The 24,583-nt window shown below is 36.2% G+C and overlaps 2 protein-coding genes across 9 annotated transcripts in view; both read right to left on the bottom strand.

Annotated features, from left to right (window-relative positions):
- The window catches only part of LOC105319045 (serine/threonine-protein kinase MRCK alpha), a 31,569-nt gene extending 25,728 nt beyond the window's left edge, over positions 1-5,841 (bottom strand). For all 8 annotated transcript variants that reach the window (XM_066088913.1, XM_066088912.1, XM_066088914.1 and 5 more), the window contains exons 1-4: positions 5,240-5,841; positions 435-526; positions 260-343; positions 76-171 (exon numbers count right to left, since the gene is read on the bottom strand). In XM_066088913.1, coding sequence (XP_065944985.1) covers positions 76-171; positions 260-343; positions 435-526; positions 5,240-5,420 — 453 coding nt within the window. In that variant the 5' untranslated portion in view covers positions 5,421-5,841. The remainder of the gene's footprint in view (positions 1-75; positions 172-259; positions 344-434; positions 527-5,239) is intronic.
- Positions 5,842-7,637: 1,796 nt separating this feature from the next.
- LOC105319068 (microtubule-associated protein 1B) lies at positions 7,638-24,575 on the bottom strand. Its single transcript, XM_011416473.4, has 10 exons — positions 24,468-24,575; positions 23,937-24,157; positions 22,137-22,283; positions 19,059-19,574; positions 17,844-18,013; positions 14,775-14,875; positions 14,528-14,687; positions 13,090-13,335; positions 9,027-12,702; positions 7,638-8,908 (listed from the first exon to the last, which is right to left on the bottom strand). Exons 1-10 carry the CDS (start codon positions 24,532-24,534, stop codon positions 8,876-8,878), a joined length of 5,337 nt encoding a protein of 1,778 aa, XP_011414775.4. The 5' UTR covers positions 24,535-24,575; the 3' UTR covers positions 7,638-8,875.
- Positions 24,576-24,583: the final 8 nt, after the last annotated feature.

Here is a 24,583-nt window from a genome sequence, read left to right as displayed (position 1 = left end):
TCTGTTTAATCTTGTTTATCTACATCTCATCAATTGTACAAAGAATTTCTGTTTTAATTAGGCATAAACACTTACCAGATAATTTTCATCTTGGAAGGCATAGTGTAGATTTGTGATCCATCTTCTATCTCCGTACACCAAGACATCTCTCTCCTCCTTAAAGCAGGCCGTCTGAAACCATAACACAACTATTATATATCTCATTCTTAACACGAAACAAAAATAAATTCTAGTTACTTAATTTTTCCTGCATGCTTACCTCGGCTCGTTTAAGCATCTCCCATTTATTTAGAATCTTCATGGCATACACTCTGTCTGTGGATTTTAACTTCACAACAGCAACCTGCAGTCAAGAGAAAAGATTCCCCTAGTAAATGTAATCAAAAGTTTAACTTTCATTTTCACTTTTCATTTGACAATTAGGTCTTCCTTACCTCCCCAAATGCCCCCTTGCCGATGATCCTAATGACCTCAAAGTCGTCACGATGTAAGCGGTAGTGCTTGATCTTAGAAACAATCTGTCTGGCTGTTAATGACAAAAAGAAATCTTAAAAACTGTCCTCACATAGAGCTTGAAGAAAGTGAATATCACATAATTATGAGTGATTTATTATAAATACAATCAATTGGTGATAGGTAAAGATGTATTATTAGCCTATCATTATCATTATATGAAATTTAGTTATGAATCTTCTAGTGAATCATTTTAAATACCATATGTTTGGCTATAAAAAAAGAGAAGTATATGTTAATCTGTATTCATAAAAAAACATATACCGGTATATTATGCAACTTCTAGTGAAATATTTGAGATGTAATCTACCCTGCTGCAAGAAGAGATGGGTAAAACATGTGTATTGAAGTGTGTAGATAACCTGTGGTGCTGGATTTAGAGAACCATCTATCTGCCTGTACACAGAGATAGGTACATCTGTTATTGACCTGTATATTTGAATACCATAAACAGTTGACAAGTGTTGTTCATCACTGACCCCAACAGATAGCACCAATATGAGAACCATTGTTTATTTAGATTTGAACAAAGAGTCTAGATGCCCGGTTCATCACAGGGCAGACTGGCTGTTCACCCCTCCCAGTGACTCAGGAGGAGATTATTACATAAACTGTTGTATCTCAAGAGGGAAAGGATACACAATGTAAGATAACCGGAGCACAGCTATCTCTCAAACACATTGTTGACATAACTATGTTAAAGGTCTGTGAGACAGGTTAACTCTTAATCTATTCAACTCCACAATGTGCCGGGCAACTTCTCAGCCTTTGAGACGTTCCCTGTGCATTATAACTGTCAGGATGACTCAGAGTGACTAGCCTTTCTTACAAGTCCTGCATCTGTCTACAAAAGAATCAGTGTAACTAAATGTAACTCAGACTCAGGAAGTGGTAACCGCACACAAACTCGAGTACGCTCGCTCTCTGTGTCACTGCCCTCTTCCTTCCTTTACACAACTTTAATTACATTCACTTCATTTGTAGCTACTGTTCTTATGCATTGTGCAGCATGTGCTCAGAATCTCCACAGATGTAGTATGTCTGGCAGGGAATGAAGCCAGGTGACAGCTTACACGAAACTCATCTTATTTCCCCCCTGTCTGTCACCTTAGTACAGTGAGACCCTCCCAGGAAGACAGAACTCATCTTATTTCCCCTCTGTCTGTCACCTTTGTACAGTGAGACCCTCCCAGGAAGACAATACACAGAGAATAAGGAAAGATACAGGCTTTTCCTGACACCTCTCTTCTCCAACTCATCTCTATCACATGGACGGCTGGTGCAGCCAGTTGTGATCTATTTTATTTCCTTTTTTTCTTTTTTCTGTCTTGTAAGCTTTAAGAACACTTGTTCCTCTTATGCACATACTTTTTTTAGCCTTGGTTTATTTATATCCCCCATGACCTAGAAAATGCAGTATATTGCAATTTATCAAGACCTGTTTTTATACTTCATTTCACCACAACCAGGTGGTAGCTCATTCAAACTCTCGATGAATATCCTGTAATTCATAGGGGAAGGCATATTCTTGTAATAGGTCTCCCCCAGCCATTACTGATCATAGACAGAGAAATCAATGCAATGATCTGCCTCTACGACCACAAAACCAATCCTATAGTGCAGCGTCACTTCACAAGTCTGAGGCTGAGCGAGGCTGGCCTCATCATCTCAGACCAAACTAATGATTATAACAACCCATGTTCACGCTCTCAACAGAAATACATGGCAAGAATTCCAATGCCAGTGCTTCATCACCCCCAAGTCTTGAGCTATAACATTTAGAGTGGGGTGTAGTGGATTACTTACACTGCACAGATATAAAATGAGACAATCACGGACGACATGCAGTAACATTCTCATATTCCTGCTATAACATTTTTAATCTTATCAGATACCAGTCTCTTCAGCATTAGGCTGTCACATCATTGTACAAGTGTGGTGTGATGTATGTGTAATTGTGCATCGAGCTACCACCGGTGCATCACCATCTCGCCCCACTGTCATCACTTACATACTAATTGCACATGACTAACCTGTCACTTTTGTGAGACAATCATCAAACTTTATAAACTATAAAGGCTTCCTTGAAAGAAATATCTCGAGTCAATTTCCTTCTACCTGCATGAATATATAATAAGGCATACCCTAAGTGTTTCTAATACCCGGTATGTATGTTCCTCACAAATACATGTGAATGCAAAATTTGATACCATTCACTAGAAATGCAAAATTTGATGCCGAAAAATTTATGAAATGAGAATAAGGACTTGACTTACAGTATGTAAAATCTAATGTGAGTCTAAAAATATCATTATGGTGCACTTAACAGATGGTGGTTGTCTTGATACAAGAATATGGGGTACATGTAATAAGTTTGTTCTAGAATCTCAAAGTTTAAGCTCTTAATTTTCCTACAAAAAAATGACATGTCAATCAGTAAACTTCGGTGTAACCTGCTTTCAAGCCTTCCAATAAACTGTGCTGCTAAGTTTGTAGCCACTCTAATGTTGGTCCCTCACATTAACAATGATTTTGGAAATTTTTAAACGAAATTGTGTTATATAAGATGGGTCAATCAGATGATACCATATAATTCTATGTTGTAGAGTACAATGCTTTATCAGGAAAATGAACTGTTCAACTTCCAAAGGCATGAGTGCAAAGAAGTCCAGTTATTTATGTATTTGGGAAAGATTATTGTCATGAGTAGATGAAATGCATCAAATAAAGCAGCTGTAGAAACGGCACTACTGAACACATGAGGAAACAACTTTGGAATTGTACTGTGCATTCAGTGACTAATTATACAAGATCTTCAAGTTATATATTTACATTTCTTACATTGTTACAGTAAGCAGCTAAGTACTTCCGAGTCTCCACCACAAACAGAATTAACATCTATTCTTAAATAATATAAAGCATCTCTGTACAGAATTATAAATAAATTCAAATGAAGCAGAGTAAGTCAATTCTGTCATAATTTCCATCAACAACATTATGGAGTTGATTTAAAAACACAAGTGAAACTCACCAGCATCATTTTTGTGAAAATTGTCTTAACAGTCTATTCAAAAGTTTTTAAAGCATAACAGTTCTCACCATTAGAATTATTTGTATAAAACTTTAGACACAGTAAACTACTTCGGAAACACTAGCTTAAGAGCCCAGTTTTTATAAATTATATTAACATTTCAGAATCATTGCAAAATCAAACATTGATTGGTGCTAAATAATTTAAGTTCTTTTGCTGAGTGCGTTAAGATGACATGGTGTTGTTTTGTTTGAATCGGATTTATCAAGGACCACCTAGCACCAAAAGCCAATCTACAAATGAAATCCTACAATCTAAATTCTGCCAATTTTCCCAGAAGCTAAATTCTGCCAACATTTCCAAGATATCTTAAAAACTGCCAAGAATTATGTAATAGAACTAAGTGTCATAGGCAAGCCATATCAAATTATGTCATTTTGTTTCCTCAGAGAATAAAGTAAAACTCGGTTATAGTGAAGTAGGGACCAATGGATTCACTTTGGTATATCCGTATAACAAATTCAAAATAATAACTATTGCGAATTCACTATAAACGTTTTCCTTCACCAGACTACTACCGGTATGTTATCTGATTGAGGCCTAGAGAGAAAATGCATTCTTTTAATACCTTTAATTATGAGAGTGAAGAATTTATGTGAAAATAAATTTACTCAAGCAATTACGTTAAATGGTAGTGCAAACATTTTAAACTGTTAAGATATTTGTTATTTAAGTGTTAAATTTTGTCATTATTCACCTCTATGGCCTTATCGGGACTCAAAATCAGTTCGCTATGTCTGTAAATTTGTTATATCCAAATTCATTATAACCATAAAATTTTGCAAAGATTTGTTAAGAATTTTACTGGGAATCAAACTTCCCTATATCTGAGATTTCGCTAATTATTCGTGTTCATTCTAAACAATTTTACTGTAATATAAAAACAATAAAATAAACTGAGCACAGACTCATTCTAAAGACAAAAAAAATTTTGAATCATGAATGACAGTCACACTTAGTCTTCCTCTCTGAATTACATTACAAAGAAAGTGCAGCTATCCTGCAGGATTTAAAATGAATCATATTGACAGTAATATTTAATTTCTAATTGATGTTCTGCTAATTGAGTACACATCCATTCATAACTGGATATCCTAAATTACACTGTCAAATGTAAAATCTTAAATGTTAGGAATGACTGACTATTTCATAAATTAGGTATCGGTACGTCTTCATGACTTTTTTACTTATTCTAGAAGGTATACAGCAAGAAGACAAAATAAATCAGAAACATGACTTAACTTATAATATTGATTATAATTCAGTATTTCTTCATATTCTTTCAATGGTAATTTTTTACTTTTTGCTTTACATATTTTATATCAGAATGTTTTGAATATGGGAATCACCCTTTTCTACTGTATTTCTTAAGTTTTATAGCTATAGTTTTATAGTTCTACCAATTTCAGTCTCCTGTTATGGCCAAGTGTCTAGGCTGTGTACCACACAGCTTCAGAGTGGTGCTCTATTCAAGCAGCTTTACATTATTTTATTCTAGATTTGTTGTACATTTCAAAACTTTCAAATGAAACAATCACATTGAATGCATCATCAGGTTCCTGGGAGCAAGGTTGAACACTCCCCACCCCTGACTGTTATAGTGATTCGACAGGTGAATGAATATTTCCCCCTTACCAAAGTCAACAAACTCGGAGATGTTTTTCTCTCGTCGTAGCGTGGAGTTGCAGCACTCGTCATACAGGACGATGAGGACGTCCAGCAGGGTCTCCACACTGAGGGCCTGGCCATTGCTGTTCTGTACCCCTCCAACGTACAAATCACTCAGTTTTCTCAATCTCTCCTCCGCAGACATCATAATGTCTCGAGAGCGTCTAGGAATCGTCGTATATCAAAATATCGAGAGCAGTCCGCACTCATACCTTGCTCTCTGTACACAAGGTATGATCTTTTTTGTTAAATCACTTACTAAAATGGAGCATTTTTCTTTATAAATAAATGCAATTATCAATCTGTTCTTAGGGGGAGCCTGTCAAAATGCTTCATACTTCCGATTCCAAAATGTCAAAATACACAGGATCCTTTGTCAGTAGTTTTGTCACCAGCTCTTCTCCAAAATTAATTAGAATACGATTTTACAGTTGCAATCCTTTCCTAGTTCTTTTTCACTGCATTCATACGATCTGAATGTAAATACACTCTTAAACAGTGTTGTTCGTTCTTTCGGATGTCATGGAACATGGCCGACAAAGAGTGCATTGTGGGAAATTGATACGCAGGCGTGTGACGTCATTATTTATTTTATTACACATTTCAGCATCTATATTTTGTTCTTATTTCAGCTATCTGAATTTATTTATTTTAAATAAAAAATATTGTTTCAAAATAAATAGTTCAGATTTAACGTTATACCGTTAAACTAGAGTTTCCAAAGAATCAGAACCGGGGGGGGGGGGGGGGGGGGCTTGCACATTAATGACCAAACTGTATGGATTTTTATCATATTTTATCAGTTTAAAAGACAATAGGAAATAACTTTTTACATAGAGGTGTAAATTGATAATTTTTTTAAAAATGCATTTAATTAAAATTTTAATAACGTTACAGTGTTTTGCTTTGCCATGTTTGCATTAATTAATCTTTTAGGCTATTAAAAAGCAATTAATTTGTGGATGGATACATAATTAAATAATGGAGAAACAAAATGTGCATTATGATGCCTAATTGAAGTGCACTTCTGGTAATAATGATTGTGTTGTAGGAAAGGAGGATTATAAATACAATGAAAATATAAATGGCTGGACCGGGAATCGAACCAGGGACCCCTGCAACTCTTATAAGTCAGGAGCTCTACCAATGAGCTACCCAGGCCTATATCCATGGTCCATATAGCCTCAACTACTACATTCCTCCATCCTTAAATAGTCTTAATTTGCATGACCCCGAAGACACAATTAACACAAGTTAAAATTCACCTTGTCAGGACTAATATTATATTTATATGCCTGAACAAGGAAGGCCATGGCACCATCTGTAGTAGTAGGAAAGGAGGAATGAGTTTATAAATACAATGAAAATGTATGGCTGGATCAGGAATCGAATCCAGGACCCAGTGCAACTCAAGTCTGAGGTTCGAGCTCTACCACTGAGCTACCCAGGCCGATATCCACCGTCCATATAGCCCCAACTACTACATATGCAAAATGTTTAAGTTTATATAAAAAGAAATTATGCCAAATGTGGGCGTAAGAAACACTATGATGCCCATAGGAAGCACCCTGGTAAATTTCAAGGGCACGGACCTCAATATACAAGGGTAAGAATTCTCTCTGTTGAAAAAAAAATTTGTTTCTGCAATTCATTTTCATTTTCAACAAAGGGAAAATAATTACCGATGCAATAGGAATTACTTGCTTACTTACAGGGAAACCACATGCTGAAGTAGTATTTTAAAAATAACTTTAAATTTATCTTGTTAGCCTTATATCATAAGTTGAAAATTTAATTTCAATTAAATTCTACATTGTGCAGTGTAAATAGGGTCCTTAATACCTCTGGCTTTTACAGAGAGACCTTGGAACTCTTTTCTTTAAAAATAATAATAATTAAAAGCCAAGCAGCAGAGTCCTTAGTTTAACAACTGGGTAATCAAATTAAAAAATATTTACGATGATTTCATTCAAAGGACTACAAATTTCTCCCATTTAAACCAATTTATTTTTTTATATTCCGGTTTTGCTACATGTATACATGGTTATTTTCGACCCATGTAATTTTCACCTTTCTACACTTGCAAACAATTTTGCCCTGTCTTGAATTCGCCTGTTTAAAAAGAAATAATTAGATACATTGGAATAAGCCCAGTCTTAAATTTGTCTGCTTACAACAAGGGCGAAAATAAAATGGGGGCGAATATTTCAGTACAGTACAGTACAGTACATATATGTAAGACATCTCTTACCAGCAATCATGCTCATTTTTCAGGGACAAAAAAACATTTGTGCATCACTTTATCACAATCTGCAAATCATTGGTATAGATCTATAGATAGCAACGAACAAACAAAAACAAAAAATATTTGATTTGAAATTTAATTATCTCATTAAAACAAAAAAAGAAAAACAATGACCCTTGAAATCATAATCGTGTATTTTACAAAACCCACAAAATTGTAAACAAAAGTAAACAAAATAAAATTCTTGTGGAACTGCAACAAAACACTTCTCTTGGTGGACTAGGGCAAAATCACTGGAATTAAAGATGAAAAGGCAAGAAAAAATATCCAACTGCATTTGAAATCACATTCTATAGATGTGCATAAGATACATGTATACAGGAAAGCATGGAATTAATTAAAGACAGAATGACAGTGAAAAAGTTTAGGACTACTGTAAATATAAACAGAACAGGACTCCAATGTGACTGTCTGAACATTGAGTAGGTAGACTGTCTGAACATTATGTCGGGTATATATGAACATGCAACCTCCATTTTATAAAGCCAAACCTGGTCAACTAAAATACTCCTACAGCACTACATAATAATAACAAGGATTTCATGTCATTGGCACTAAAGAATACTGGCACATCAGGCTTATTCACAATTGGTAATACTGATCTTGTACATATAAACAAAATTATGGGAGACAAGTCTTCTTGTACTTTAACCATGATATTACAATTTTTATCTACGGATTATGACAAGATGAAGGATAATTGCACAAAACAAATTCATTTTTCCCCCTCCTAATACAGCCAATGATTCTCTGGGAAAAAATCTCAAAATATAATACAACAGACAGGCTTTGAAAAGGGGAATATCTCAATTTTGTTTGTTACTCTTGATACATAGCAATGGAAATAATAAATTTGGGGGAGGGGGTCTGCCTGAAAAGAAATCTCTTTGGCTAATTCAATAACCATAAATGCAATTTTCAAAAGCATTATACATTTGAAAAGTGAACAAATGAAAATGTTCATGTAATTGAGTACAAAAGCATTTGCTGTACTTCCGATTAAGAGTCTTGTGGATGTATTGGTATGAAATCAAATTATGGACAATCTCATTAAAAAAAAACCCATAGACACAATCATCACAAAATCATAATACACAACCAAGATTATCTACATATTCTGTAAAATATTGGGAAAAAATTGCATTCAAGGCATAAAATGGGATTTCCCAGTGTGATTTCATTCAATAGTGGTCTTTATTCCAATGACCAAGGAGACAGATGACTGAAAAGACAGTATTTCTTCACTTCTACATGGTTATAAAAATATGAATGATGTCCAACCTCCCATAGTTGTTGAATTACATCCTGTCCATTTCTGGAATTAGATCAACCTGAAAAACATTAAATCCAATAATTATCAATTTTATCTTTTAGAATCAATATCTTTTATTAGAACACGAAAACACATTAAATTCAAAACCGGACAAGAAAACTCTTGGATCTACCCACCGTAGTTCTCTCCTGGTTTTCCTTTAGGATGTGCTGAATCAAGGCCTGCACAGTTCTTGTCTGTTCCTTCCTCTTCTGTAGAGTCTCGGGGAGTTTAGCCTCCAGGAGTTCCATACTGGATGACTGAGAATTCTCAAATACACTTCCACGATGGTCATCGTTCCAAACCTGTGAGTCAAATTTAGATGGCTGCAAAATTGTATTTTTTGTTCGGCTTGAGTTCGGAAGTTGTGGTTTCTCTTCTGCAATGACCTTTTTCTGTGGGAGGTAGTTATTCTGAGGGGGGTAAGATTTGCTAGGTTGAGAGCTGGGACCATAGGCCCGAGAGTCAGACTGATAGTCTACATTCGGTATCTGATGGTGAGCCGACTTTATCTGCATTTCACACTGAGACTGGCTCTGTGACAGGGGATGGGCATTATGTTGAGATGAATGGGCATCATGTTGAGATGGATCGGCATCATGTTGAGATGGATGGGCATCATGTTGAAGTGGATGGGCATCATGTTGAGATAGATTGGCATGACGGCGAGGTGGCTTGACATCATGTTGAGGTGGATTGACACAAGGTTGCAGTGGATGGGTATTAGGTAGAGATGAACTGGCATGAGATTGAGGTGAACTGACATCAGCTTGAGGAGGATTGGCAGACATATTCATTGGTGGCTGACCTCCTAATGTACTTGGGTCTACAAAAGGTTGCCCAGGCAATCCCATCAAATTATAGGAAAGTAATGGATTTGGCAATCCAAGGGGCATTAAAGGGGCAATTCCTGGCAGGAGGGGTAACCCTGGCAACAGGCCTGTGCCTAGTACATTGCTTGTTGATGCCAGATACTGGAGATAGGCTTGTAAAAGGTGAGGAGGCAGTGGCATAGGTAGACCAAAGTTTGGAAGACTGCCAGGATTGCCTGCAACTAAACCAGGACCAACTCCTGGGACTTGTGGATAGACAGGTGGACTCTGAGAAGGATGAGGCAAATTGGGTGGGGGAGGGGTATGAACAAACTCTGGGACTCGGGTATCTTTAGAGTTGGCAGCTGAGAAGACTTGCATTGGGTCAACTTGAGCAGCAGGGTGAACAAAACCCGTGGACATTTGAGGAGCTGTGTCCTCATAAATAGAATTCAGAGGAGGAGCGGTGTCCTCGTTGACAGAATCCCGAGGAGATATGTCAGAGGAGGGCTTGACAGAAGTTGATGGGTGATAAGTTGTTTGTGGTCTGCCTTGATTGGTCAAGTGATCCACTGAATGATGCTGACCCTGAAACACAGGGTCTGGTTTTGTTTTTGTTGAGATTTTCTGTGCAATACTTTCTTTGAACTGTTCGTTTCTTTCAATCCATTCAATGCTTGATGGTGAAGTTTGGGCTGTTGTGGTGGGACTTTGGTCAGTTTTAGGGGAACCATCAGGTGGAGATTCCTCCTGTGTGGTCAAATGTTTTAACACTGGTAATCGGGGTTTCATTGCATCTTTTTTGACACTCTTCATGATCTCCTTGAAGAAGTTTTTAGCCTCAGTGGTTGCTGGACAGGTAGGAGCAGGAAGGGTGTTGCTGTCTGGGGGCAGAGTAATGAGCTCACTCTCCCAGTCCTCTACCATGGGTTGTTGCCTTGTTTGGTCTACAACAGTTTGATGTGATAGACTGGAGTTCTGATTTCTCCGGGATCCAACATCACTACTGATTGAAGATGGCTGAGATTTTTTCCAATTTCCTTCTGACGTCTCTGAATTTTCTTTAGAAGATGAACTGAACATGGCATTCATCACTGAAGGAATAACCTGGTCTTGGTTTAATGCGCTCTTGCGGTCCTCTGAACCAGATATCCCATCATTCCTAGTCTTGGCGACTGTTTCCCAGTTTTCTGTTGGGAGGGTGTCTGTGGGGTTGGTGGGAGACTTGGCCACTGTCTTCATTGGCCTCCGTCTGTAACCTGGTCTATGAGATTTCTGGTTCGCTGGTGTGAAAGGCTTTGACAGAGATGGGTTTTCACCATTCTTCTCCTTTTTGATGGGATTTGGATTTAATCCCAACTTTGCCAGCTTGTTTAGCATGTTTGAGACTTTCTTTTGGGGGACTGTTTCAGTCTTTTCATCATTTTGAAGCACAGCAGCCCTCTGAGTGGTTTCAAGGCTGTCATTTGAATGAAGTAAGTCAGAAGAGCTTGTAGGTAAGTTGCATGCAGTATTAGATCTCTCTTCTTTCAAAATCTCTCCCTTCAAAACATTTTCAGGACCTAATGTTGCCTGCTCATCATAATTTTGGACAAATGATAAAACAGGAGTTTTTGTTTTCACTGTAGAAGCTCCACTGCCTGTCTCCACGTGAGCCAGCTTCTCTTTTTCTGGATTAACGTTTTCAGGTGACACAAATATCTCTGGACTGTGCTCAGTCTGGGCTTTAATCGAGATGTCATTGGTCAGATCCCAGTAGTCATGGCTGACCCTGCTGCCCCCAGAAGGGGTTTGGTAGGTCTTCTGCTGAAGGCTAGCTATCAGGCGGCGGGCTTTCTCCTCATGGCTGGCTTTCTCCTCAGATTCATCACATACTCTGTCCACTGATGATGGCTGAGCCTTTCCATTTTGTGCAGGGGTGTTGTCTGAATTTTTAACAGAGATGTTCCAAAAATCATGTGGATTTTGGCTAAAAGGTTGAGAAATTTCAACACATGTTGACTGTGGCCAAGAATTCTGAACTCCCACTTCTCTTTCGTTTGTCGTCATTTGTTTTCCTATGCCAGTACTCTGAGCATTGAAATCCCCTGGTTTAAACATGAGCATAGATTGAGAAGCAGTAGGTGTAAATGTCTTGTTCTCATCCAAGTTCTGTCCTGCAGGAATTTGACAAAAAGCTTGGTTACTTCTACTGGTATGTGAAGAAGGTGGAATCTGGGCGCTGTAATGAGGTTTTTCCGTCTTCTGTTTGTTGTCCGACCAGACGGTTTCAGCGTTTGGTCTTGGATCAACAGTCTGGTGTTCAATAACTACATTAGTCCAAGGGTTCCTGCGATTTGGATCCCCTTGGTCTGTCTGGGGATATCTTCCTGACTCCACTGCTTCACTTTGATTTTCACCACACTCTATAGTCTCACTTCTGTTTAGGTCACTATAACTGGACTGTAGGTATCTTCCAGATTTTACTGCTTCACTGGTATTTTCACCATAATCTCTGGTCTTGCCCTGTTTTTCACCACTACTATCAGACACTAGCTTTGAATCCTTTAACTTGCTATCCATGAGACTAGCTGTACTTCTTGTAATGTCATTATGATTTTCATCCACAGTACAGGTAATACGTTTATCAACAGATAACTTCAATCCCTGTTGTCTGGCGGAATCGTGGGCTGAGTTATTTGTGTTAGGTTGGGACTCTCTACTAGCAGACATAACGATTTTTGCGTTGTTTTGCCACCTCAGACATTCTCGCGCAGTGGTGGGAAGCTTGTTGGACACGTACAGGAAGTCTCCGTCATTATCCCAGGATTCCTTTTTCACCGTCTGCTGTGGGATGTTAAGTCTTGGGGGTGGAATGGTGTTGGCATAATTCGTGGTAAGGACCAGTTTTGGTGCTGGCTCCTCTTTCTTACTGGATGAGAACCAGTTTTTAGATGGAAATGTTTCCTTTTTGGCTCTGTTTGGCAAAATCTCCCAGATATTTTCTACTTGTTCTGTGGTCCTAAAAATTAATAAATAACATTTACATTTAATCGGTGGCAGATTTAATTTTCATCAATGATATTTAAAAATTGGATTTAGGAGGGTGTTAAAATCCTGAATTGAGATAGCTGGAGGTGATATTGAAAATCACATTAAAGTAAATCAGTCAAGAAAATAACGCAAATCTACCTAGAAAATACCTAGAATATACTTGTTGGATGACCCGATGCATTGTCAGAGGCCAGTGTCTTCACATACATTTTTAGACTAAATAAAGTTTTTACACAATGAATTCTAGTGGTATAAACTTTGGAACACAATTTTTTTTTTTGTAAGCTCAGAGATGTCAATCCATTAGTTATAAGAGCAGTTATAGAAGACACTATTTAACTAGTGCCAGTCTTACGTTTTCTTTACAGGCTTTGATGCAGGGGAAGGGAACTCCTGCTGTGTGGTGGCAGTAGGTCTGGTGTCCTGTCTGGTCTGTGGCGGTTCTGGAGAGATTTTCTTTGTCGTCTGTGAAGCGGTGACAGTTTTAGCGGTGTTTCTTTGTTCAGCAGTGTCAACAGGTCTATTGAACAAAGCCGAAGGTTTTTCTTCTTTCTGAATCTTTTCTGGAATAAAATTCTTGGCTGACATGATTTCTCGGTACCTGAAATATCAATGTGGAATTATCAGAGTTAGCCACTGCCTTGTTAAAAAATTGAATATTAGTAAAATTTGGACTTGAAATACATAATGTATATGATTTGTAAATTTGAACATGCATCATCTGCCATTACCTTACGTACTGATATAGCCTTAGTCTCTTACATGATTTATTTGTAAGTTGACCTACTTTCTGTATGTTTATAGCAGTCTTGCTTTCTCCCATGATTTACCTGTAAGTTGGCCTATTTTCTTTACTACATTCATGCATGATTTACCGGTAAGATGGACTATTTTTTCAACATTTGTGCATGATTTTTGTAATATGGCCTTCTTTATTTACATTAGTGCATGATTTACCGTAATACGACTTACTTTCTTTTCATTTGTGCACAATTTACCCCTTAGGTGACCTACTTTCTTTACAACATTTATGCATGATTTACCTGTGAGATGACCTACTTTCTTAATATTTATGGAGCCTTATAGCAGGGTTGTCACAGCATTTTTTGGTACAGAGACCAGGTAAATTATCAACTTTTTTTGTCAAATTGGGAAAATCTAAGACACTTATATTATTAAAATGTATTTATATATCATAGCAAAAACTTTGGTTAACTTCTATCAATTGAAATTTTACAGCTCAAATTTTACTTAACAAGAGATGTTTGTGAAACACTTATGCCCCCCTCCCTTGGAAACATCCACAAAGAAAATGAACGTAAACTTCAAAGAACTGGAATTTTTCTACGTCCAAGGGCCATAACTATGTCAAAAGTTCAATAAATTTCAATATGTTCATCCTCTGCAAAGAAAATGAGCGGAAACTGCAAAAAACTAGAATTTTTCTACGTCCAAGGGTCATAACTCTGTTGAAAATTACTTGATCCTACCCAATATCGAACTTGACCTAGATATTATCATGATAAACCTGTATACCAAATTTCATTTTAATATGTTCATCCTCTGCGAAGAAAATGAACAGAAACTGTTGGTGGACCGACCAACAGACAGACCGACCGACAGACAGCAGCAAAGCAATATGCCCTCCCTTCTTCGAAGGGGGGCATAAAAATAAAATTTGTGATATTGGAATTTGTAGATGAGTTAAACGGGAATTTTAGGGGGTTTGCCAAATTAAGAAGGGTCTGTTTATCCGACCCAAATCAAAGAGATTGACGGCTTCTGGTCCTTACTTTCTCTGCTCCTCCTCTTGGGCGGCGGTTTTCTGACTCAGTAGAAGCACCTGGTTGAGGATTTCTTCCTCCTCCTGGGGGGTCCGAGGCGCCAGCGAGCTCAGCTGTTGTTGTCTCAGGTGGCGCTGCTGCCAGACATTAACGCTCGGGGGAGGGGGCTCTAAAACCAAACATCCCAGTAATTACAATAATTCATACCTTCAAATACCACAACCTCTGACCTTTGGCATCAAATATCAAGACCTACCTTTGACCTTTGGGGGTGGATCCCTGGTAACACTGTCCTCCTTCTCAAACCACTTTTGGGGGACATCTTCTACCTTAAGTTCTTTCCACTTCTGTTTCTTACTACAAATCAAACAAATAAATTTGTTGTTATTCATCTGAAACAACTTTTTGAAAATTTTGAACATTTTCCTGCAGAAATATTGAATAAATATTTAATATCATTTGGTTAAGTATGGGATGTCTATACAATGACACATTTCAGAGTCAGTGGATGTTTGAAGAACACTTTCTCAAAGTTATTATTAAATCTAGAGGGTTTAAGAAACCAGCTTCCTGTATGGCTTTACTTTCTCTACCTTTTATGTCTGATTCTTTCCTTATCATTTGAGTCTACTTACTTCCAGTATGTTTTGAGTCTACTTACTTCCTGGACATTTTAAGACTGCTTACTAAATATATTATAAGTCTACTTACTCCCTGTTTGTTTTGCATACTTTCTGTATGTTGGGTATGTTGTGAGTAAGGTTACTTCCTGTATGTTTGCATACTTTCTGTATGTTGGGTATGTTATGAGTCAGGTTACTTCCTGTATGTTTGTTTACTTCTGTATGTTGGGTATGTTGTGAGTCTACTTACTTCCTGTATGTTTTGCTTACTTTCTGTATGTTGGGTATGTTATGAGTCTACTTACTTTCTGTATGTTTGCTTACTTTCTGTATGTTGGGTATGTTGTGAGTTAGCTTACTTCCTGTATGTTTGTTTACTTTCTGTATGTTGGGTATGTTGTGAGTCTGTTTATTTCCTGTATGTTTGTTTACTTCTGTATGTTTGGTATGTTATGAGTCTGCTTATTTCCTGTATGTTTGCTTACTTCTGTATGTTGGGTATGTTGTGAGTCTACTTACTTCCTGTATGTTTTGCATACTTTCTGTATGTTGGGTATGTTGTGAGTAAGGTTACTTCCTGTATGTTTGCATACTTTCTGTATGTTGGGTATGTTATGAGTCAGGTTACTTCCTGTATGTTTGTTTACTTCTGTATGTTGGGTATGTTGTGAGTCTACTTACTTCCTGTATGTTTTGCTTACTTTCTGTATGTTGGGTATGTTATGAGTCTACTTACTTCCTGTATGTTTGCTTACTTCTGTATGTTGGGTATGTTGTGAGTCTATTTACTTCCTGTATGTTTTGCATACTTTCTGTATGTTGGGTATGTTGTGAGTCTGTTTATTTCCTGTATGTTTGTTTACTTCTGTATGTTTGGTATGTTATGAGTCTGCTTATTTCCTGTATGTTTGCTTACTTCTGTATGTTGGGTATGTTGTGAGTCTACTTACTTCCTGTATGTTTTGCATACTTTCTGTATGTTGGGTATGTTGTGAGTCTGTTTATTTCCTGTATGTTTGTTTACTTCTGTATGTTTGGTATGTTATGAGTCTGCTTATTTCCTGTATGTTTGCTTACTTCTGTATGTTGGGTATGTTGTGAGTTTACTTACTTCCTGTATGTTTGTTTATTTCTGTATGTTGGGTATGTTGTGAGTCAGCTTACTTCCTGTATGTTTGTTTACTTTCTGTATGTTGGGTATGTTGTGAGTCAGGTTACTTCCTGTATGTTGGGTATGTTGTGAGTCTACTTACTTTCTGTATGTTTTGCTTATTTCTGTATGTTGGGTTTGTTGTGAGTCAGCTTACTTCCTGTATGTTTGTTTACTTCTGTATGTTGGGTTTGTTGTGAGTTTACTTACTTTCTGTATGTTTTGCATACTTCCTGTATGTTGGGTATGTTGTGAGTCTACTTACTTTCTGTATGTTTTGCTTATTTCTGTATGTTGGGTTTGTTGTGAGTCAGGTTACTTCCTGTATGTTTGTTTACTTCTGTATGTTGGGTATGTTGTGAGTCAGCTTACTTCCTGTATGTTTTGCTTACTTTCTGTATGTTGGGTATGTTGTGAGTCAGCTTACTTCCTGTATGTTTGCTTACTTTCTGTATGTTGGGTATGTTGTGAGTCTGCTTACTTCCTGTATGTTTTGCTTACTTCTGTATGTTGGGTTTGTTGTGAGTCAGCTTACTTTCTGTATGTTTTGCTTATTTCTGTATGTTGGGTATGTTGTGAGTTAGCTTACTTCCTGTATGTTTGATTACTTCTGTACGTTGGGTACATTGTGAGTCAGCTTACTTCCTGTATGTTTGTTTACTTTCTGTATGTTGGGTATGTTGTGAGTCAGGTTACTTCCTGTATGTTTTGCTTACTTTCTATATGTTGGGTATGTTGTGAGTCAGGTTACTTCCTGTATGTTTTGCTTACTTTCTATATGTTGGGTATGTTGTTAGTCTGCTTACTTCCTGTATGTTTGCTTACTTCTGTATGTTGGGTATGTTGTGAGTCTGTTTATTTCCTGTATGTTTGTTTACTTCTGTGTGTTGTGAGTTTACTTACTTCCTGTATGTTTTGCTTACTTTCTGTATGTTGGGTATGTTGTGAGTCAGCTTACTTCCTGTATGTTTTGCTTATTTCTGTATGTTGGGTATGTTGTGAGTTAGCTTACTTCCTGTATGTTTGCTTACTTCTGTATGTTGGGTTTGTTGTGAGTCAGCTTACTTTCTGTATGTTTTGCTTATTTCTATATGTTGGGTAGGTTATGAGTCAGCTTACTTCCTGTATGTTGGGTATGTTGTTAGTCTGCTTACTTCCTGTATGTTTGTTTACTTTCTGTATGTTGGGTATGTTGTGAGTCAGGTTACTTCCTGTATGTTTGTTTACTTTCTGTATGTTGGGTATGCTGTGAGTCTACTTACTTCCTGTATGTTTTGCTTACTTTCTGTATGTTGGGTATGTTGTGAGTTAGCTTACTTCCTGTATGTTTGTTTACTTTCTGTATGTTGGGTATGTTGTGAGTTAGCTTACTTCCTGTATGTTTGTTTACTTTCTGTATGTTGGGTAGGTTATGAGTCAGCCTACTTCCTGTATGTTTTTATTACTTCATGTATGATTTAAGTTTGCTTATTTTCTGTACATTTTAAGTCTAACTATTTCCTGTATGTTTTGCTTACTTTCTGTGTGTTTGGTGTGTTGTGAGTCTACTTACTTCCTGTATGTCTTGAGTTCCTGAGCCTCCTCCTCATTCCTCTTCCTCTCCAGTTCCTGTTGTTTTCGGAGATGCTCTTTCCTCATCCTCTCAAACTCCTCCTGGACACACTCGTCCTCCCCAGCCAGGGCATGATCAGGGTCAGAGGGACTGGTTGGCACAGGTACAAACTACAACACAGAGTAAAGAAAAACTATTTTTGCAAAGGGGAATAACTCAATTTCTATAATTTAAAGCTGCTTGGTCCGATTTTCTATCAAATTTTATGAACACTTTTAAACGATGGTTATGCTGAGTACGTGTACATGATGATAGATATTGCAGTGGTTTCCGGAGTCAATTAAGCCATATTTTAATGAAAAAAATGATGAACAAAATTTTTTAACAAAACAAACGACATAAATAGGTAACGTGTTATTTCACCTAATATCAAAATTTGCCCAGATGTTGAGGCGGCTGTGATTATATTACGACTTAGACATCGCTATATATAGAGGTTATAATAATTTGGCAAATCAAAAATGAACCTTTTACATTTTGTTCACTAATATTTCTTAAGTTTGTTTTGTTTACAATAGAAGCATAACAAAAAAGGTTGAATAAACCTAATCATTCAGGGGACGAAACCAATCAGTTTCTTTTCTAAACATTTACATGATGCAGTTTGGTTTCTTTTTCTGTATACCCAAAAAGAAATTATTTTATTTACTTTGAATATTTCTAAATTCGTAAGGAGACCGATTCTGCTGGTGTAAATAGGCGAAAGTCTGTAACTTCTAAGATAATTGGTTTGTATGGAAAATTATTTGATACCATTAGAGCTAAAAAATCGGACCATTCAGCTTCAAAAATTCATTTTTTTATCTTTCTCAATAATGGCAATTAAATTCAATATGGCAATAAAATGAACCAATGTGAAAGCATTTGACCCATGTGGTTGTGTCAGAGACACAAAATAATTTTGTTGGCCTTAACCTCAACGTGTCTAAGGAGATGGGTTACTTCATACAGCTTTGAATTTGCAGATTGGTTTTCAATACAGTAACCGTTTTTCAAAGAAATTAAATCTTCAGCTGGTGCTGAACATAGATCTCACATCTTTCCCTCTTTAAAAGAAAATGCAAATTTTATCTGCAGATTAAATTAAATAGACTTGATTATCAGTGAATACAAGTTAACTATTGGTTGTATACATTAGTGTGTTGAGTTCCTGACCTCCTGAGTCTGCTTGCTCCTGAGAGAATCCAGCTCCTGCTGGTGTAAGGTCTGCTGCTCCTCCTTCTGTCGGATTCGTTCTGCTCGGATCTGCTGCTCCGTGTGTCTCTTCGGCTGGACCTTCATCAAGTCACTGTACTCCTGTAGATGGCGTTGTAATAGACTGGACTTAACCTGACTGTCCGCTGGATGTTTTGTTTCCCCAAGTCTGTCTGTCTGAGGTGTCTGCTGACTGGAGGGGACAGACAGGGTAATTAGACTCTCCTTCTGTTCAGCAGTTACCTCCCTTTGCTTTATAACAGTTGTTGTCTCCCTTTGTTTAACAACAGCAGTAGTCTCCCTTTGCTTTATGACAGTTGTTGTCTCCCTTTGGTTTGAAACTGCTACTGGCTTGTATGCATTTGAGTTCTGATTTGTATTCTCTATGACACTAGTTTTGGCTATTTCACTAAAATGTTTCCCCAACAGCAATGATTTAGTCACTGAATCTGTTGTTATATTTGCTGTGTTTTGCATCTAAAACAGATTTCTTTCTTTTTTTTATCAAAATTTAAAACAAAACATAAGTAATCACAGATTACAAAGCTCACCGAGACGAGGCATCACCTTTATGAGGAATCACCTTTATGAGACCACCTTTATCATATTATTTGAAAATTATAGTTAATAACGATCTTGGATATACATGGATACTGTTTTGACACAATATCGTTTAACAATATCATATGTCAAAAAATTGTATAATAATCATATGTTCATTTCATAGGGAATTATATGATACAATGTTTATCAATACAATAATATAAAATATGATATTGCATCCTATGATACCTACAATATATATCATATATAACAATCAAATACTGTAATAAATAATGATGAAATATGATATTGTAACATATGATATGACATTGTATCTTGTTATACATTATTGTATTTGATCACATAATACAATATCATAATACATTATGATATTGATATTATATGATACATTATAATAATATATGATACAATATCAAATCACATAATACATCACAATATTGTAACATATGATATTATATTGTATAATATTATAGTATGATATTGTATTGTATGATAATGTATATTTGATACATGATAGGATATTGTATCATATGATACAATAAAATTAGATACAACATTGTATTATATCAATTGATACAATATCATGTGATATAGCACTATATCATATCATACAATATAATATTATACTATATTGTATTAAATGATACAATATCACATTATACAATATCATATAATATATTTTCATATGATATAATAATAAATTTTATAAACAAATATTATATTATACAATATCGTATCATATGATACAATATATATTATATAATATTATATCATATGATGCAATATTTTATGTTGCAATATCATATAAAATAGCATGTGATAAAATAGTATATTATACAATATCATATTATACAATATTGTATCATAATAAATAATTCTATACATAACAATATCATGATACAATATCATATCATAATGTACACAAAATTTGATATAATATCATATCGTATCATATAACTTTTTACAATATGATATAATATTGTATCATATAAAACAATAGTGTATCATATCATTCAATACCATATCATAGGAATCATATTATATCATTTAACAACGAACACATCTATCAAGCAGGTTTGAGATAGGAGATTTTTTTTAGCATCCTTGATAATGGAGATCTGCATCTGAAGCTACCTCTGCGTTTCATTTATAATATAGTTAAATCAACTAAGCAAGCTATTATCTATAAAATATGTGACTTGTTCCAAAAAAACAAATCTCATCCAGCATCCGAAACCTACGCCTCAGATTCAGCATTCAAGCCTGCCAGGTGCATCAGTATCATAAGATGCATCATCCATGCAAGTTTTGTGAAGTTAGGACCAGTAATAACTAAGATATAATCATAAGAGAGCACCTGCTCCAAAAACACCAGCTCTTAAAACCTTAACCTCCCTCCAGCATCTGAAACGTATAGGTCAAATTCAGCATTCATGCCTGTCAGGTGCATCAGTATCATAAGACGCACCATCCATGCAAGTTTAGTAAAGTTAGGACCAGTAATAACTAAGATATATTTTTTAGCATCCTTGATAATGGAGATCAGGCTCTGCATTCGAAGCTTCCTCTGTGATTCATTCATATTACATATCAACTATGCAAGTTTGAAATAGTATTATTATCTATTAAACATGTGACCTGTTCCAAAAAACTTAACCATATCCAGCATCTGAAACCTATGGCTCAGACTCAGCATTCAAGCCTGTCAGGTGCATCAGTATCATATGACGCACCATCCATGGAAGTCTGGTGAAGTTAGGACAAGTAGTAACTAAGATATAATCATCAGAGGACACCTGCAACAAAAACTTTAACCAGCTCTAAAAACCTTAACCTCCTTCAGCATCTGTAACCTATGGCTCAGATTCAGCACCCAAGCCTGCCTGGTGCATCAGTATCATAAGACACACCATCAATGCAAGTTTGGTGAAGTACGGACCAGCAGTAACTTAGATATTGCTATCAAAGGGCACCTGCAACAAATACTTTAACCTGGTCCAAAAACCTTAACCTCCTCCAGCATCCGAAACCTAAAGCTCAGATTCAGCACTCGAGCCTGTCTGGTGCATCAGTATCATAAAACACACCATCCATGCAAGTTTGGTGAAGTACGGACCTGCAGTAACTTAGATATTGCTATCAAAGGGCACCTGCAACAAAAACTTTAACCTGGTCCAACAACCTTAACCTCCTCCAGCATCTGAAATTTAGGACTCAGATTCAGCATCCAAGTCTTTCAAGTCCATAAGTAGGTCCAGATGCATCATCCATGCAAGTTTGGTGAAGATAGGACAAGTAATAGCTTATATACAGGACCTGCAACAAAAACTTTAACCAGGTCCGGACGCCGACGCCGACGCCGAGGGTATAGCATAAGCTCCCCCTGACTTCGTCTCGGTGAGCTAAAAATAATAATTGATATCTATAAATACACACAACCTGAATAAAATTCAAAATCTCAGTAAAAATCCCTACCATATTATTATTGATCTCTTTCTCCCCAAACAAATAATTCAATTTTTCCTCATGCTTTTCTAGTTCGGATTTTTCCTTTTCTGGTGGTGGCTTAGAAAACTTTTTCTCTTGTAATATCTTTTCTGCTTCGAGTCGAATCTGTTTTTTCTATAAAACACAAAACGGAATGATTGAACTTCAAAATATAGTTTAGATGCAAGCATAATTGGCCTACATTACAAATTTTGATTAGATGCAATATGTATGAAATTAAATCATAAAGATATTTGGCAGATTACTTAAGACTGCATTTATAATATCTCTCTGCAGATTACTTACCGGTAATTAAAGTTACCAAATTTTATTTTGTGTCTTTATTCAGCTACCTGATAATAAGTCAGCTTACCAGGTAATATGATGATTTCAATTGAGAGTAGAATGAATAGTGAAATAAATTTCAAACAAGAGGTCCTCAGGCCTTGACGGTCACCTAAGTACCATGACCCTTAAATGTCAGAGTCTTCTGTTTGCATTTTAAGCTTTATTTAAAAATTATCACCTGCCCCTCCCCCATAATGGCCTGCGTAGTGAATTTCACAATGTAACATCAGGATATAATGAACATATTATAACAATGCATGACTTCATCTTCCACAACTGTGATAGTACAGTAAAAATATCATTAAATAAATACTGTGGTTTCATTAATTTTCTTAGGTATCAATTTTCGTGGATTTTCTGAAAACCACAGTTTCAAGGATACGTAATATCGTGGCCAATAATCCTACCGATACAAAATGTTAGTTGATATTGAACTTCAATGAACATTTAATTTCGAGAATCAACTTAACAACGAAATCCATGAAAATTGGTATTCAACGAATATTGATGAAACCACAGTACATTTTCACTATGTGCCCATATTGGCCATACCCTAGGGTCTGAACCCTTGACCCAGGGGCCATGAATTTCACAATTTGGTAAAGGGCTTCATGGACATCATTATCATGCAAAGCCATTCAGTTTTTTCCTTATGTGTTGTATAAGAGAAGATTTTTTAAAGTGTTTTTTTTTTTGGTACATATTTGGCCCCCACAAATACCAGTCTGTATGGGAGTAAAGAAGATTTTGTAAGATTTAATACATTTTCACTATATGGCTTTATTGGCCAAAACCTACAGCCTATAAACCCCTCTCCCAGGGGTCATGAATTTCACAAAATTTTAAGGTAGAGGGCTTCATGAACAACAACCATGCATTTAATTTTTCTCAATTATATATTGGAATAAAGGATGATTTTGTAAAAATAAATACATTTTCACTATTATAGCAATATCGGCCCAACCTACGGTCTGAACCACTGACCCATGGGCCATGAATTTCAAAATTTTGGTATAGGGATTAAATAATTCATGGACATCATATAACCATGCATTTATAGTTTTTTCTCCACATGAGTTGAAAATTTGGCCCTTTTTGCTTATTTGGCCCTGTCACTGAAGCCCCAGGGGTGGTATGGTCATAAATTTCATAATTAACATTCAATGCTTCAAACCAAATGGTAACAATTAATTGGCCTTGAAGTTTTCAAAAAGAAGTTTTAAAAATGTAAAATTGTTGAAGGACAATGGATGATGGACAACAAAGGTCATGCAAAAACCAATTGCAATAGATAACCTCAGAGAGACTCAGGTAACCTAAAAATGTTTAAGGAGAGGTAATTTAATTTGCTGAATATTCTATTACATCAGTCATAGCAGCTCTAAGCTTTTGTTTCATTAATATGCCTGTAGTGTTTGAATCACATGGTCGGTAACAGACCTTTTCCTTCAAGTTTTTCCGCTGCTGTCTTTTATTTTTTAGCCGTTCATTAGCCTCTATCCGCTGAAGTCTTTCTTCCTCCAGTAATTTCCTCTGGAAGTTTTCTTTGTGCTGGTGTTCCACTTCTTCCACAGAAAGGCCATTGCTATTCCCTTCACTGTAGTTCTGAATCTCTGGCTGGTGCTGCAATGCTACTTTTGTGTATTCCTGGTTGATGTCATCTGAAAACAAAAATCCATGAACTTGTGAACAGATCAATAAATATTAACCTTGACCTTTGACATACATTTCTTTTAAAGGTTAGGATACGAGGATGTACAAACTTGGAATACGTGCGATTTTGCAAAAATAATTTTTTCATGAAATCTAATTTATTAAATGATCAATATTATTACGATTTTGAAAGATTAAAACTGAATGATATATTTGTCAATATAAATATTATTATTAACTTTCTCCCTAAAACAACTGTAAAATGCAATGTTAATCATTAACAAAAATGTAACAAATATATGCATGCGTGTATTTTACCCTCAGTTGCATTTTTCTCAGAGCCAACAATTTCAAAACATAAATGGTCTTTATTTTTTAGCGCCATATTTTCCTCAGCAGCGTGTTTTCATATTGATAGCGCCCTCTATTTCAAG

This window comes from Magallana gigas, chromosome 6, assembly GCF_963853765.1.
Source record: "Magallana gigas chromosome 6, xbMagGiga1.1, whole genome shotgun sequence".
Classification (NCBI taxonomy): Eukaryota; Metazoa; Mollusca; class Bivalvia; order Ostreida; family Ostreidae; genus Magallana; species Magallana gigas.
The sequence above is the reverse complement of the archived record's forward strand: the minus strand, read 5'-3'. Positions and strand labels throughout refer to the sequence as shown.